Source organism: Apteryx rowi, unplaced genomic scaffold (assembly GCF_003343035.1).
Source record: "Apteryx rowi isolate R43461 unplaced genomic scaffold, aptRow1 scaffold_109, whole genome shotgun sequence".
NCBI lineage: Eukaryota > Metazoa > Chordata > Aves > Apterygiformes > Apterygidae > Apteryx > Apteryx rowi.
Genome location: NW_020447297.1, coordinates 1,460,000 through 1,472,917, shown reverse-complemented (window position 1 = coordinate 1,472,917; position 12,918 = coordinate 1,460,000). Strand labels below are relative to the sequence as shown.

General features: G+C 39.4%; 1 protein-coding gene across 1 annotated transcript in view; it reads right to left on the bottom strand.

Moving 5' to 3' along the window:
• Positions 1-11,996, bottom strand: part of ADCYAP1R1 (ADCYAP receptor type I) — a 104,410-nt gene extending 92,414 nt beyond the window's left edge. The window contains exon 1 of the mRNA XM_026072298.1: positions 11,946-11,996. Coding sequence (XP_025928083.1) covers positions 11,946-11,996 — 51 coding nt within the window. The remainder of the gene's footprint in view (positions 1-11,945) is intronic.
• Positions 11,997-12,918: the final 922 nt, after the last annotated feature.

The window sequence follows — 12,918 nt, the reverse complement described above, 5'->3', positions numbered from 1 at the left end:
TTCCTTCTAGGGCCCTCACCCATGGGATTCCTCCAAGTAGGTCCCTGAAGAGGCCAAAGTTTGCTCTCCTGAAGTCCAGGGTTGCGATCCTACTTGGTGCCCTGCTGCCTCCTCGCAGGATCCTGAACTYCACSATCKYRTGKTCAMTGCAGYCAAGGCAGCCCCCAACCTTCACATCTTCCACCAGTCCTTCTTTGTTTGTTAGTACGAGGTCCAGCAGCACACCTCTCCTTGTTGGCTCCTCCACCACCTGTGTCAAGAAATCCTCTCTTCCCAAACATAGTTTGCTAAATCAATGGAAATTGGCATCCCAGAGAAAGAGGGAAGGGTTCTGCTAGGGTATTTATGTATGCCACCTTTAATAGTGTCCTTATATTGTCCTTATTGACTAAGAGAGCCTACCTTAATTTTTCTGGGCTTGAAAATGCTGATTTCCTCAGTGACTCTGACTACATCGTAGCCCCGCTGATACTGGTTTCTGAAGTCTTCAGCCATCCTGGATCCCCACAGTCCTGATGTAGTACACTTCCCAGCAGTGCAAGGCAAATCTCACCTCTAAAGTTAACATTGCTAGCTGGTGTGAGAGTCACATGATACTTGCAGATGACCTCAGGAGAGAGACCTTGGTTTGCCTGCCTGCCAGGAGTTCATGGCTATCACTTTCTCTTGGTGGTTCCTTTTAGTAACAGAAGAGTCTCAGAGGACGTTGGTGCTCAGGTTCAGATGGATACCCCAACATGAAAGCCTGCCCAGAACCTGAAGTGACCAGCATTTCTCAAATGCTGACCTTATTACTTTCATTTACAACTCCCTAATCTTATCCTGTCCTCCCCAAAAGTTCATTTCTCCTCTGCTAATGTATTCCCAGTTATAGGAGAAAACTCAGTCCCATGATGTATCCTATTTTCAGTTCTCAGGGACTCTGGCCTCTTAATGCCATTCCTATATCCTTACAGGTGCAAGAGTACAAAGCTTTTTTTTCTAATGTAAATGTTCTAGAGTCTCATAAATCCACTTATTTCTRAATTGCAATGTGGCTTATATGGAAAAGAGATGTAGATCTGAAGCCCTTGAAGTGGTAGCATTAAATTGCTCAACATCCAAGGGCCTCCAGTTGTAAGCTGTGCTATGTGGTAGGAGCTGACCTCCATACAACATGACCTGCCCCTCTAATATTACTCATGGTCCACAACAAGCTATTTTGGCTTGTGTTAGCAGGGATAGAGGAAARATCCATGGACACAAAAGGGAAAAAAATTAGAATTTCCATCTTTATTTCCTATAATTAAATATCTGTAGAATTAATGATCTACTTTAACCACTAGTTAACAGCGAGAACACCAAAGCAGACTCAACCTTATTTCTGGTCTCCATCTATTCCTTTGACTCGCAGAAAAATTCCTAAAAATTTCCAATGCAGGGTGTAAACACGATTAAATAATCAGAACAAATAAACTCCTGTGGAGTTGGGACAGAATAAGTAGGTCAACTCCAAGATGAAGGCAGATCTACCTGAGGCTTCATATTAATGTTAGCAAACTGGTGTCACAGCTTCCTTTGCAGTGTCCTCCAGTGTGCACTGACTATCCCCATTTCTGGTTTTCCAGAGATCCCAGCACTACCTTCACTGCCATGCCAGGTACTCTCAGTCCACAACAAGGATGCCACTGCAGACAAACTTCTGGTTCCAAGTACATGGATTTTATGGGTGAAACTAAGCTAGATAGCAGGTAAAGTACAAAAAAGTGTAAAATACCGCAGAAAATGAAAGAAGAGGGAAATATATTGCATTGATGAAATAATGTCATCATGCTTCACTCAGATGTGACTGCTGTCTTTGCTTACAATTTGACCAGCAAAATAGACCTAATGCAGAACCCAACATTTTGGGGGGTTAGTTGAAGGTCTAGGGCTCAGCAGTCTGAAAGCCAGATCTTTCACAGAGCTCCCAAGCCCTGTATTTATATGCAGATTTCCAGGCAGCTCATTAGTAGCCTAGCGTTGAGATTAACAAACCATCTGATATCTCCAAACATCTCTCTTTGGCACCACCACTCTAATACTTGATCACACCTTAGCCTTAAGTGGATTTATCTTGTCCACACCTCAGAGACAGGGCAGTGCAGCTGACCTCGTTTGACATGTAGAGAACTGAGGAACAAGAAGCTGTGGCATTGCTCAAATCAAGCACTAAATCTGGGGCACAGAGGGGTTTTGAACTTTAAGCTCTCCTGTCTTAGGTTATTGCTCTAATTGCCTTTTATCCAGAGATACGTGAATTGGCTGTAAGATGTTCTGAAAAACAAAGCTAACTCATTTCATGAGCAGTAGCACAAGGCTTTACTCACTGATCTCATGGATTAGTGTCTCCTGAGCGGGCTCCTGTTTGGATACTCTGATGTCTAACAAGGTTTGGGTTTATACTGAAGTTCATTTTTCCCTGGGGAATTAACAAAATCTCTGTCTTTACCCAAGTAGTTTATTCGCTTGAAACTTTTAGAAACTTAAACTATTTGAGACCTCAGCTCTTCTGTCAAATATAGTTCAAACCACCCACCACATTCAGAATTTTGGGGGAGATGCCCTAGAGAGAGGGAAAATAGAAAAAAATACATATGCATAGATGTGATCACATAAGTCTGCCTTCCTTAGYATATCAAAGGCCCTTCACCATCTTACTGCACGTTCCCACTGATGTTGCCTCCCTCTATGAACTTCCYGGCTCTACCACAGTTGCTCTGCAAATGGCACAGGTAAGATAAACTAGGTTATGTGGGGAGAAGTAATTTAATCATGTTTGATGTCAGAGATGGCTGCAAACATGCAGTCAGATTCAACAGTTATTTTAAATTAGCACACAATACATTCATCTGGTTTTCCTGTCATTAGTTCAGACGTATTAGGCAACATGTGATGGGCAAAAATGTTTAGAATTTGCACATCTACAGTGCTGGAAGAGATACTAAAATGGAGTGTCTTAGCCTGTAATTACTTCCAAATTTTGTATATGTCACAGTGCAAACATGTCATGCATTCTGTTATGCTTTTAAGTAATGGAGCATATTATCAGAAAACTGGCTAACAGAGATAAAACAAATAAAAAGAGCTCAGCCAGAGGGCAGCAAGAAAAAATACATTTTAATATTTGTGAAGGAGTAAACACAAACCTATACCCTTGAGCTTCAGTAGGTCTCCAATCTCATCCAACCTGTGTTTTGCATTATCAATTATCTGGCAAGCACTTAACAAATGACAAAGCCAAAGTAATGGTCAGAACAGTTTTAAGCTAAAATATGTAAAATGCTCAGGTGCGGCTATCATCTAAGACAAAACAAACAAACAAAAACCCTCTGTACTTTCCCTCCCCAAGTCTGCAAACACCAGCAGCTCAGATTATTTACAAACTGTTTTAAGAGTCTTCAGAAGACCAAATCACCAGCCTGTATTTAGCCTAAATAACACATTTTGGCCACAGATGCTGAGTCAGAGACTGAGAGACCCGAAGCCTTTGAAAAGAGTACACAGAAGTTAAAGCGTTTTCTTTTTCTGTGTAAAGCTCTTGGAGAATTAATAAGAATCTCAGTCTCCTAAAGGAGCCTGCAGAGCAATGTTTGATGGAAAAGAACATTGCACAAATACGTTATTGGAAAGGCCAGGCACGGTAAAAACTTTGTCACTTTGCAATCTCCAGCAGAACTTTTTAGCAGTTTAGAGCAAGCGTACATATATATTAAGTATATTTGAACAGTGAACACAGCCACTGAGGGCATACAAAGGCTGACAAGCCGTTAAACCCACCAACTGACACAACAAAATCTGACCGAAAGATGCTCATTGAGACCATTTTCCCTTAGGAAACAACATATTGACTAAGCCTATAGTCTAAGCCGTATCAATGACAAAAAAAAATGTTGCCATTTGTTCGTTTTTAGAAAGGGGAGAGGGGGTAGAAAATATTTCTTTTCCATTCTGTAAATGCCTTGTTTGAAAAGGATATTTATTTGAAAATTTATTTTGTTCGGTACAAAAAAAAAAAGAGAGAAAAAGGGGTTGAAATTGAAATGAAATGCTTCAAACTTTTGTAGAAAGAAAAATTCTGATCATCCTACTAAAAAATATTTTTTTAAATATTATTTTGGGGGAAAAAACATTTTCCTATTTTCTCTAAAATTGATCTTTCTTTTTCTAAAGATGCTGAAATATTTAACAGAATGGATTTTATTTTCTTTTTCTTGACTAGAGACCCAATAATCCATTGGCACCTGCCCTCCTGCAAACAAGTACACACATTCAGAACTTGATTATACCAGGAAAGGTAATAAACAGCTTTTGTGTGACACCGTGAGAAACCACCCTGTGATGGTGGGTTCTAGAATACCGAAAACACAACTCAATCAACAGCTGAATCACTGGGCAAGGTGGACTTACCTTCATCAACATCAACGTGACATCCATAAAAGGTAACTTACTACTCAATAAAGATGAGATGCCTAAAAGCTAAAGAAAATAAAGCCTAGTCTAAGCTGATTTTCTACTGACTCTGCAGTGAGAAGAGCACTAGGGATGTTTAAGATGGGATATACCATTGTCTGGAAGTGCCTGTCCATTTCCATTGACTATAGCAGAGTTTTTGGTAGATACTAATATTAATAGATATCCTAGATTAGACATCCAGCTTTTAAGTGGTTATATATTAGCCTAAGTGCATTTGCTGACACCATTTATGTACACGGCTCAGCTCTAACAGGTACAGAGAAGTGCAGAGGCAGGTTCCATTCGTTAGGAAGGTGGTATTTGCTGTTTCAATCACATTATTAGCATTATATAGCACGGAATAATCATACTACAGAGATCAACATGTTTTAGAGTTGAAGGGGATCCATATCTCCCAAATCTTCTCTTCTAAGCAGTATCCACATCGGGGGAAAAAAAAAAAAAAGTTCTGAGAAAAACTGTTTTCTTTTCAGGAACATGAGCACAAGGTAGCCTGGAGAGAACTGTTCACCCCTTGCCCAGAGGAACAAAGAGGACTTTGTTGAGTTGGGGACTTTGCCCTTGCGGACTGCAGTGGTARCAACACTTAGGCTTCATGGTTGGCAGTGGTTTTCTCCTTAATGGGCCTCACAGTTTTTGATTAAATAGCCATGTCTCTACTACTTTGAAGAAGAAGCCCTGGAAGCAGCACTCTGCCTCTCATCTACTTCCTTTCCCTATGGCTAATTCATAGACAACCTGCAGACCGCTCATCTGGAAGGCCTTAAGGTGTGTAACCCTTGGGYAAGCGCTGATCCTGCATGCTCCACAAGGGTAGTTTATGGAGTAGCTACTTGGTCCTCAGGGAGGCCCCAGCTGTCGCTATAGGAGAAGCAGGGAATCATTTATTTTACAGATTGAGAAGCAAAAATGAAGATTTAGCTATTTATTATAAGCTATGGAGAGAGGGCAGGAGGACATATAAAAGACCAGACCCTAACATGGCAGTGATGCAAATGTTTCATATTTTTTTCCTCTCTTCGTACTCTTCTGCTTCCTTTCCCCACTTCCCTTTAATGCAGCTTTGGTTCTGCATCCCAGCTAGCTCATTTCAAGCTGACTCTACAGTAAATCTTCCTAGGCTGCTGACTCAGCAAACCCAAGGAAGAAGAGGCCAGCAGCACACTTGCTATAGACTAGAATAATATCCCTCCAGGTGCTGGATATTAATAGCTGAGCAACATGAAAAATCACTGATTCTGAGTTTTTTTACAGGCTCATTTTCTAAGAGATCTTTTTTATTTCCTAATTTGTTATTTGACTGCTCATCCAATGCTCCTCCATGCTCATGAATACAAAACCAGCAGAGAAAAGAATCATATTAATGTCCATAAATCAGTGTTGTCATCATATTATTTGTCTGACACAGAAATTATTACTACTACCGGAGGGTAAAAAAGTGAAGACATTAATGCAGGGCAACCATTTCCTGCTTTGTAATCTGCTACCATGCATTTCTAAGACCTGGATACCTTGCCGGTCTAAATAAGGGAAGTTACATGCAGATACCTATGTGTGTGCGTAGCATTGTGAACCAAGCGTTGGTAGAACGTGTTTATTTATAGAGTTTCTTTTTTGGTTGCAATTCATGTAAAAGTATTTTTTTWAAAAAAAAAAGATTAATAAGATCTTAACTGAGTGTGTGTCTTTCTACAGCTTCCACTGTAATCATAACTGACACCTGAAGTCCCCAGGCTGAGATTACACATGCCAGTGCACTAGACAGAGCACCAACACAACACCAGGGTCTCCCACCAGCTTTGAACATCTTAGACAGACATGTCAACATACTAGGCTTTCTCTGAGAAGCACTGGGACTTGCAGAGATCTCAGCTGGACTCAGTCACCCTCTGGRAGTGCCCATATCACCTTGCTGAGAGCCTAAGTATCATCTGGAAATGGGGATTCTAATTTTTGTGCCTCAGAAAGGCACTCGAGGTTGGGCAGTATCAAGGGGCACTGGAATTATTTTGCAACACAGATTGCCTCAGATGGTCTTTGTGGTAGACCTTACCAGAAATTCTTAACCTTCTCTTTGAAACTACCCAATATTACACATCCTTATACATATATATATATATATATATATATATATTTAAACAAGGCATAGGCTTTTAAGTCAACTTTATGTTCTGCTGGTTTTCCCCAGCACCATCTCCTTATGCTAAAAAAGAAAAGCTGCAGCAACAGCAACATCTTGGCTTGCTGAGGTTTTTCTCTTCTGGAGGAGGTCCCTAGTCATATTTGTACAGGAACTTCTGTGGTGTTGCACAAATAACAGGCAATCCCATATAAGTTTGTATTGTGTTAAAGACTATTGTAATTCTAAAGAGAACTTGACTTTTCTAGTCAAGTTATGAGATCTTATGAACCATAAGGCAGAAAAACTCATTAAAAATCGGTTCATTAAGTCCTACAGGGAAAAAAATAGTTTATTTAAAATTCAGGGAATAACATGACCATTTATGTTTGTGGCTGAGGACCATCACATTTGGGCTGCAACAGAAAATGGATACCCTCATAAATATAGCAGGGAAGGGGAGAAACTAGTGGAACAATGCATCTGAAAATACTGTCTCTTGTCTTTAAAAACCGACAGAGACTGAAACATAGATGATCTTATTTGAATGTGCCCTGGTACTGGCAATGACAGCTACACATGAATAACGGAGAATACAGATGCCTCTCTGCTCAACAGAGATATACACTTAACAGACTGAGAAATATTTTCCCATTCAGCAAACAGGATCTGAGCAAACAGATCTATTTTCTCTCCTCATCTCTTAATGAATAGAAACTTGAACGCAGCCAGGCAGAGATCTGGTTCTCTGATCTGTGAGATGCTGCCAGCATATCCAAATTTGTATTTACTTACCTGACCCTCACTCAGTAATCACACCTCGATGTTAGTATACAAGAGGCATCAGTTTCACCTTTCATTTTCATCTCTCTCTCTCTCTCTCTCTTTTTTTTCTTTAAGAACGTTGCTGAACATAAGTTGCCTGGCTAATGAAACACTACAAAGAATATCTTACCATCTGAAACATTTAAGCTTAGCAATATTAAATATGCATCCACAAGACATTCCAAGCATTAGCTCAAGAAATACATCTGATTGAATTATTACAGACAGTTAGAACACCTGCATTGCAGTTACATTTAAATTCAGTACATACACTAAGCCAACTTTGTGAGTCATGAATTTCATTGTTTCTCAAGTACATTTGGAACCAGACAAAGGAACCATGTTTCAGGATCCTATCTCCTCAATAATTTTATGATGACTTTTGTTAATATTTCCAATTAAAAAAAAAAAAAGCCTATCGCTATCACGGATGAATGGAATAAGAAATCAAGCAAATGGCAGTGTAAGTGAATTCAGAATGGAAAAGTGGGTAGGGTAAAGAGAACTGATGTGCAAATGAAAGCAGGGGATGTTCAGACAAGACAAAAAAATGAGAGAGACTGAAAACAGATGGTCTAGATAACAACAAATAGATTAAACAGCTAAAATAGCAACATAGACACTTAGGTTTGAGGCCACCTAGAATTTTCCATGAATGCACATATATGAGTGTCTTGAGATTGGTTCAGCATGTTCCATATGGATGTCAAAATTCAGCTGTGAACTCCAATTCCTAGAAGATGTGTCTCAAAGTAATGCCCCTTCCAGTCAAGGTGGAGCTTCTGCAACAAACGGATGGCACCACAGAATTTACTCAAAGCCTTTGGTCTCTCTTTGCCATCTTGTAGAAGGTGAACTCATTCATGTCCCCTGAGAGTGACCTCTCCGCAYGACACTACAGCTGGCAGCACAACCCCTCACACTGCGTGTCTGAGAACGGCTGGGTCCCACCCCTGCACACAGAGCTATACTAATCTCTCAGCTCACCGAAGATGACACACCTAGGCTTCTTCATCAGTTTTGTTCCCTTTTTTACTGCCTCCCAAACCCAGACAGATTTAGCAGTGGGACAAAGACAACATTTACTGATGGAGGCTCAAGGTTTGGAAGCACAAGACTACAAGAGAAAATAACATACAGCTAGCCTATACTTAATAATAGCATTCCTTCTCTGTGCTTTGTTAACTCAAGAAGATTTCAGTTCTTGCAGAGGTTGATCAGTCTTTGCAGGCTAATGGTTCATGTGTTTTTCCCTTACAACTCAGACACAGTCTTTGACTGTATGCAAACAATATATTAATAGTTTATCCAGGGAGTTTCTACCTTTTCTATTCAACATATTTTATGAGTTTTACTGTCCTCCCATTGCACTTTTTTGCTTTTTTTTCCTTTGCAGGAAATTTAGCTCCAGCTATCTTCTCCAAGACGGACTAACACAAGGTTTTTCTATCAACACCTATTATAAAAATCATTCACTAATATATCATGTTAAACCCATGCTCTCAGGTACATTACCAGCTTATTACAAAGGCATATTCTGAGGATGACAGTTGCAAAAACTTGGTGTTTTGTCCTAGTCTTTTTGAGAACGCAAGTGTTTTCAACCCAAGTTCCACCAACAGTTGATTTAGGGTATGGGAGCCATACAGTGCCAACAGCAATAGGATCCTGATGGCACGAGTAGAGAAGGTGTAGAAAAGCACTTCTGTGATTGGATTGTCAAAAATAAATTACATTGCAGGCCAGATTAAAAATGTCCATAATCCAAGAGGTTAGGAAAGTGAATCCTCTGTCCTCTCTTTGCCTTTTTTTGAGCCATTTGTGGATCTGGACCTTAGTCTGGACACTCTGGTCTTCTGTGTATAAAACGGGACTATTAGCTCCTTCCTATCTCATATTCAATATCTAGATAACTTCTATCATTGCTGCACATGAGAAGAGCTTAGGATCAGGAGCCAATCCTGGTGCATCCACACAATTGGAAGAGGAAGGACTGGTGCCTAATCACAGAGGACTGTTAAGCCAAAAAGGTGCACATCCATGCAGGTGTACGGATTCAGGAGCTAATGCTTCCACAATGACTGTGAAGGATGGAGAAGTGCTCCATAAAATGGGCATGCAGTTTTCACAGCTGAAAACAGTAGCTCTCCTTGAAAGCAAATGGGAATTTCTTGAACAGTACCAGCTGTGTTTAGAGAAGAGCAATGTAGAAGAAGAATTTTTCAGGGACCTTTTAGAATCTAGCAGAACAATTAAACTTACTCTAAGTATTTTGGAGTGTCACATCCACTCCCTTGGAAGAAAGTCTGAATGTCTACATGACAGGAAAGTATCAATCTGAGAACATCAACACAGCATGTAAGAGGTGGTTTGAAGAGCAAGTCTGTCCCAGTGGAGAGAGAATCTGTTACCATAAGCATTACAAAAGAGTCCCAGCAAGGGGAGGACTGTAAATAGCATACTATTCCTTGAGCTCCAGTCCATGAGAAGAAACTTTAGGGAGGAAATAAAGAATGAATAATTCAGTGTATACAATTTACAGTACAATCGCTGTCATGGGCCTAAGTCTCTTTACTGACCAAAGTATGTGTGCTTATACAAAAAAGCTCATGTGTGTAAAAAAGCTAATTTTATTGCCTGCATTCCTGCAGGAGACTATAATAAAATCTTGCACTCATAAACAAGCTCATAACCATTGCAAAAACAACACAGATAAAAGCATATTTGTTCTTATTAACTCTGGTTTGCTTCACAGTATTTCATTAGAGAGCTGTTCTTTCCAAAAGCTAGAGCTGATCACTAATTATCCAGCTCAGTGATCACAGCTATGTCCTGAAATGCTACGACTTGGAAACTGTGACTTGCTGTCCTTTTACATTTGCCAGGAAGGTCATCTGAAAGCTCAAGAGATGTGTTAAGTCACATTTATATTCTTTAATTAAAAGCAGTTCACCTCTAAAAAAGAAGACACCTTTCGGATGTCTTAAGCTGAACACCAAAAATTCTGAAATGTTCAAGTTCACTGGTCACATAAAAATATCTTTTGCTCTTCCCTTCATATGATCATGTAATTATTTTTTTTCCAGTATGAAAAACATGCTTTCATACCCAGGAATTCAACTGTTCTACCAATATGCTTTCCAGTTTCACCTAGTGTACCATGAGACTCACGGGTACTATCCACACGAAAGATAAGCATCCAGTAGCAGTGTCAGTGAGACTGATGGTAATTCCTAAGAGCACTGTTGTCATATCTGGGTCTCAAACCAGAAATGACAAGGTGGGGTTATGTAATCAAATTTATGTCTAAAAACACAACATCCAAATGTGAGCTAACCTCTCTTTATTGTTAATGGAGAGATATATGCACCTCCAGCAGAGGGAACACCTCGTATTAACATAAGCGTCTAAAATATGTTCACTGATGGGTCATTCCCTACCAACAGCCTTTAGCTTAGAGGAAGTCTAGTGTGACTAGCTCAGACACACAATATACAAGTTAAACATACCCACTTTGTTTATAACTAATATTTTCTACCTGACTGGAAAAGCTAGGTAATAGTCACAATGATCATGAACTAGAAATGAATCCAAAGACCATGTATTTGTATGGTAAGAGACAGGCTATATTATTTGGATTAACAGAAATATACTGCCAGTTCCACTCCCATTCTACAGAATTTAGCTGACTAATGCTACATTTTTGACATGCTGTTAATTAAAGTGGTCTCTAAATAAGAGCTAAGAGGAAAGAATGAGTATTTATGTGAGTCAAAATAACGAAGAGCACTATATACTGACTGCTATGCATTGTAAAAGACATGTTTCACAGTCAATATACATCAGCAAGCAACTCTAAAAAATACTAAAAAATACTCTGAACACGTCACTCTTATATTAAATAGTTTTAATTTAACAATAAAAATAAAATATATGTTAAGAATCCTTTAAAATTCCTGGCTTTTTAAGTGTAGAAACATGCAAATGTCTGTATATTAAACAATTGTAAAGCATTTTTGTCAAAGTTATAGACAGCTATTAATAAGAACAAGACAGACGATTTTAGAGTGCTATTTCTCACAATATTCCTCAGTAAAATGCTTATTYAGAAGTGGTGAAAAGCAGTTATGAACAATGGTTTAGCAAGAACTGAGCTGAAATGCAAGATGATTTAATTACAGGGGTTGTATACTATTCCCTATGGTTACAGAGGGAAAAAGTGTTCTTTTTTTCAGTGGTGCTACGGCTTTTGTGTGAGGCTAGATGCAGCCACAATGTAGATGGGGACAATGGGCAAGAATGAATTTACATGGCCCATCCCCAGCCACATGATCACAGTTCTACTGCATCCATGAAGAAAGCTGGAAAAGACCTAACCAAAGGTATGGAGCCACACAGAAGAAAGCTAGAATCAGTGTCAACGACAGATCGTTCACCCTAAGCAAATGCTGGCCTTGAGAACATGCATTTAAATAACCATAACATAAACAAAGTCATCTTTCCTTACCAGAGGAAGCAACATGAGACTGAAGAAGCAGGTCTTCCAATTGATGGCCATCTCTCTTGATTTTGATCTTTAGTCAAATTCTGCTTTTTTTATTAGGGCCGAAGCACACACTCTCTGCAGATGCTATTGTCAATGTCTTCACGTCAAGGCTCAGATCTCTGCAATGAAACAGGATAATGATTATAAATATAGAAAACACGAAGAGAATGAGAAAGAAGTGGACATAAAACAGAGAATACAGCACTTCAGCTGTGAGTTGTATATATTAGACATCAACCATATTTGTCTGTTTTGCAGCTATTATAGCTGATCTTGGATACTTAATTTAAAGCCCAAGGACATGGCTGTGTGATCAATAAATTGGATCATAGAAACTACTGAAACAGATTTTGTAATAGCAAAGATCTAAATTGTATCCAAAGGAAAGGCAGGATAAAGCATTTTTAACCAGAAAAAAGGACCTGAATGTCTGCTTCCCTTCTGAAGCCATGATTTGACCTTCATGATTTTCAGCAGAGGCTTAAAATTGTGACTATCTGAAGGCTTTTTAAGAGATTGTATGACTTGATGATTTACTCCCTGAGATCACTTGTCCAGATACCAAAATCCATGTTCAGAGCTGTTAATCTAATAGCTTTTTAGGCACTTAACAATAGAGGCACAAAGGAATGAAATGTGCCCTCAGAAAGCCTGAAGATTCATCTATGACATAAATCAGGATTGRTTTACCTTGGTGACAATGTCATGCATATATGTGACTTTTACTGCTTGGTTTCAGCCAAGGGGTTAAACAGGTGATCAGGACGTCAACAGAACTACACCCCTGACTTTAGTTCCGTCCAAACACCTCCTGCCATGACCTAGTATTTCAAAATTCCCACCCAGTCCGGGTCATGATGATCCCAAAATAGTTATATAATATTCAAGAGAACCTCTCTGTCTCAGTTTCCGGCTGGATGCAAACCACATTACT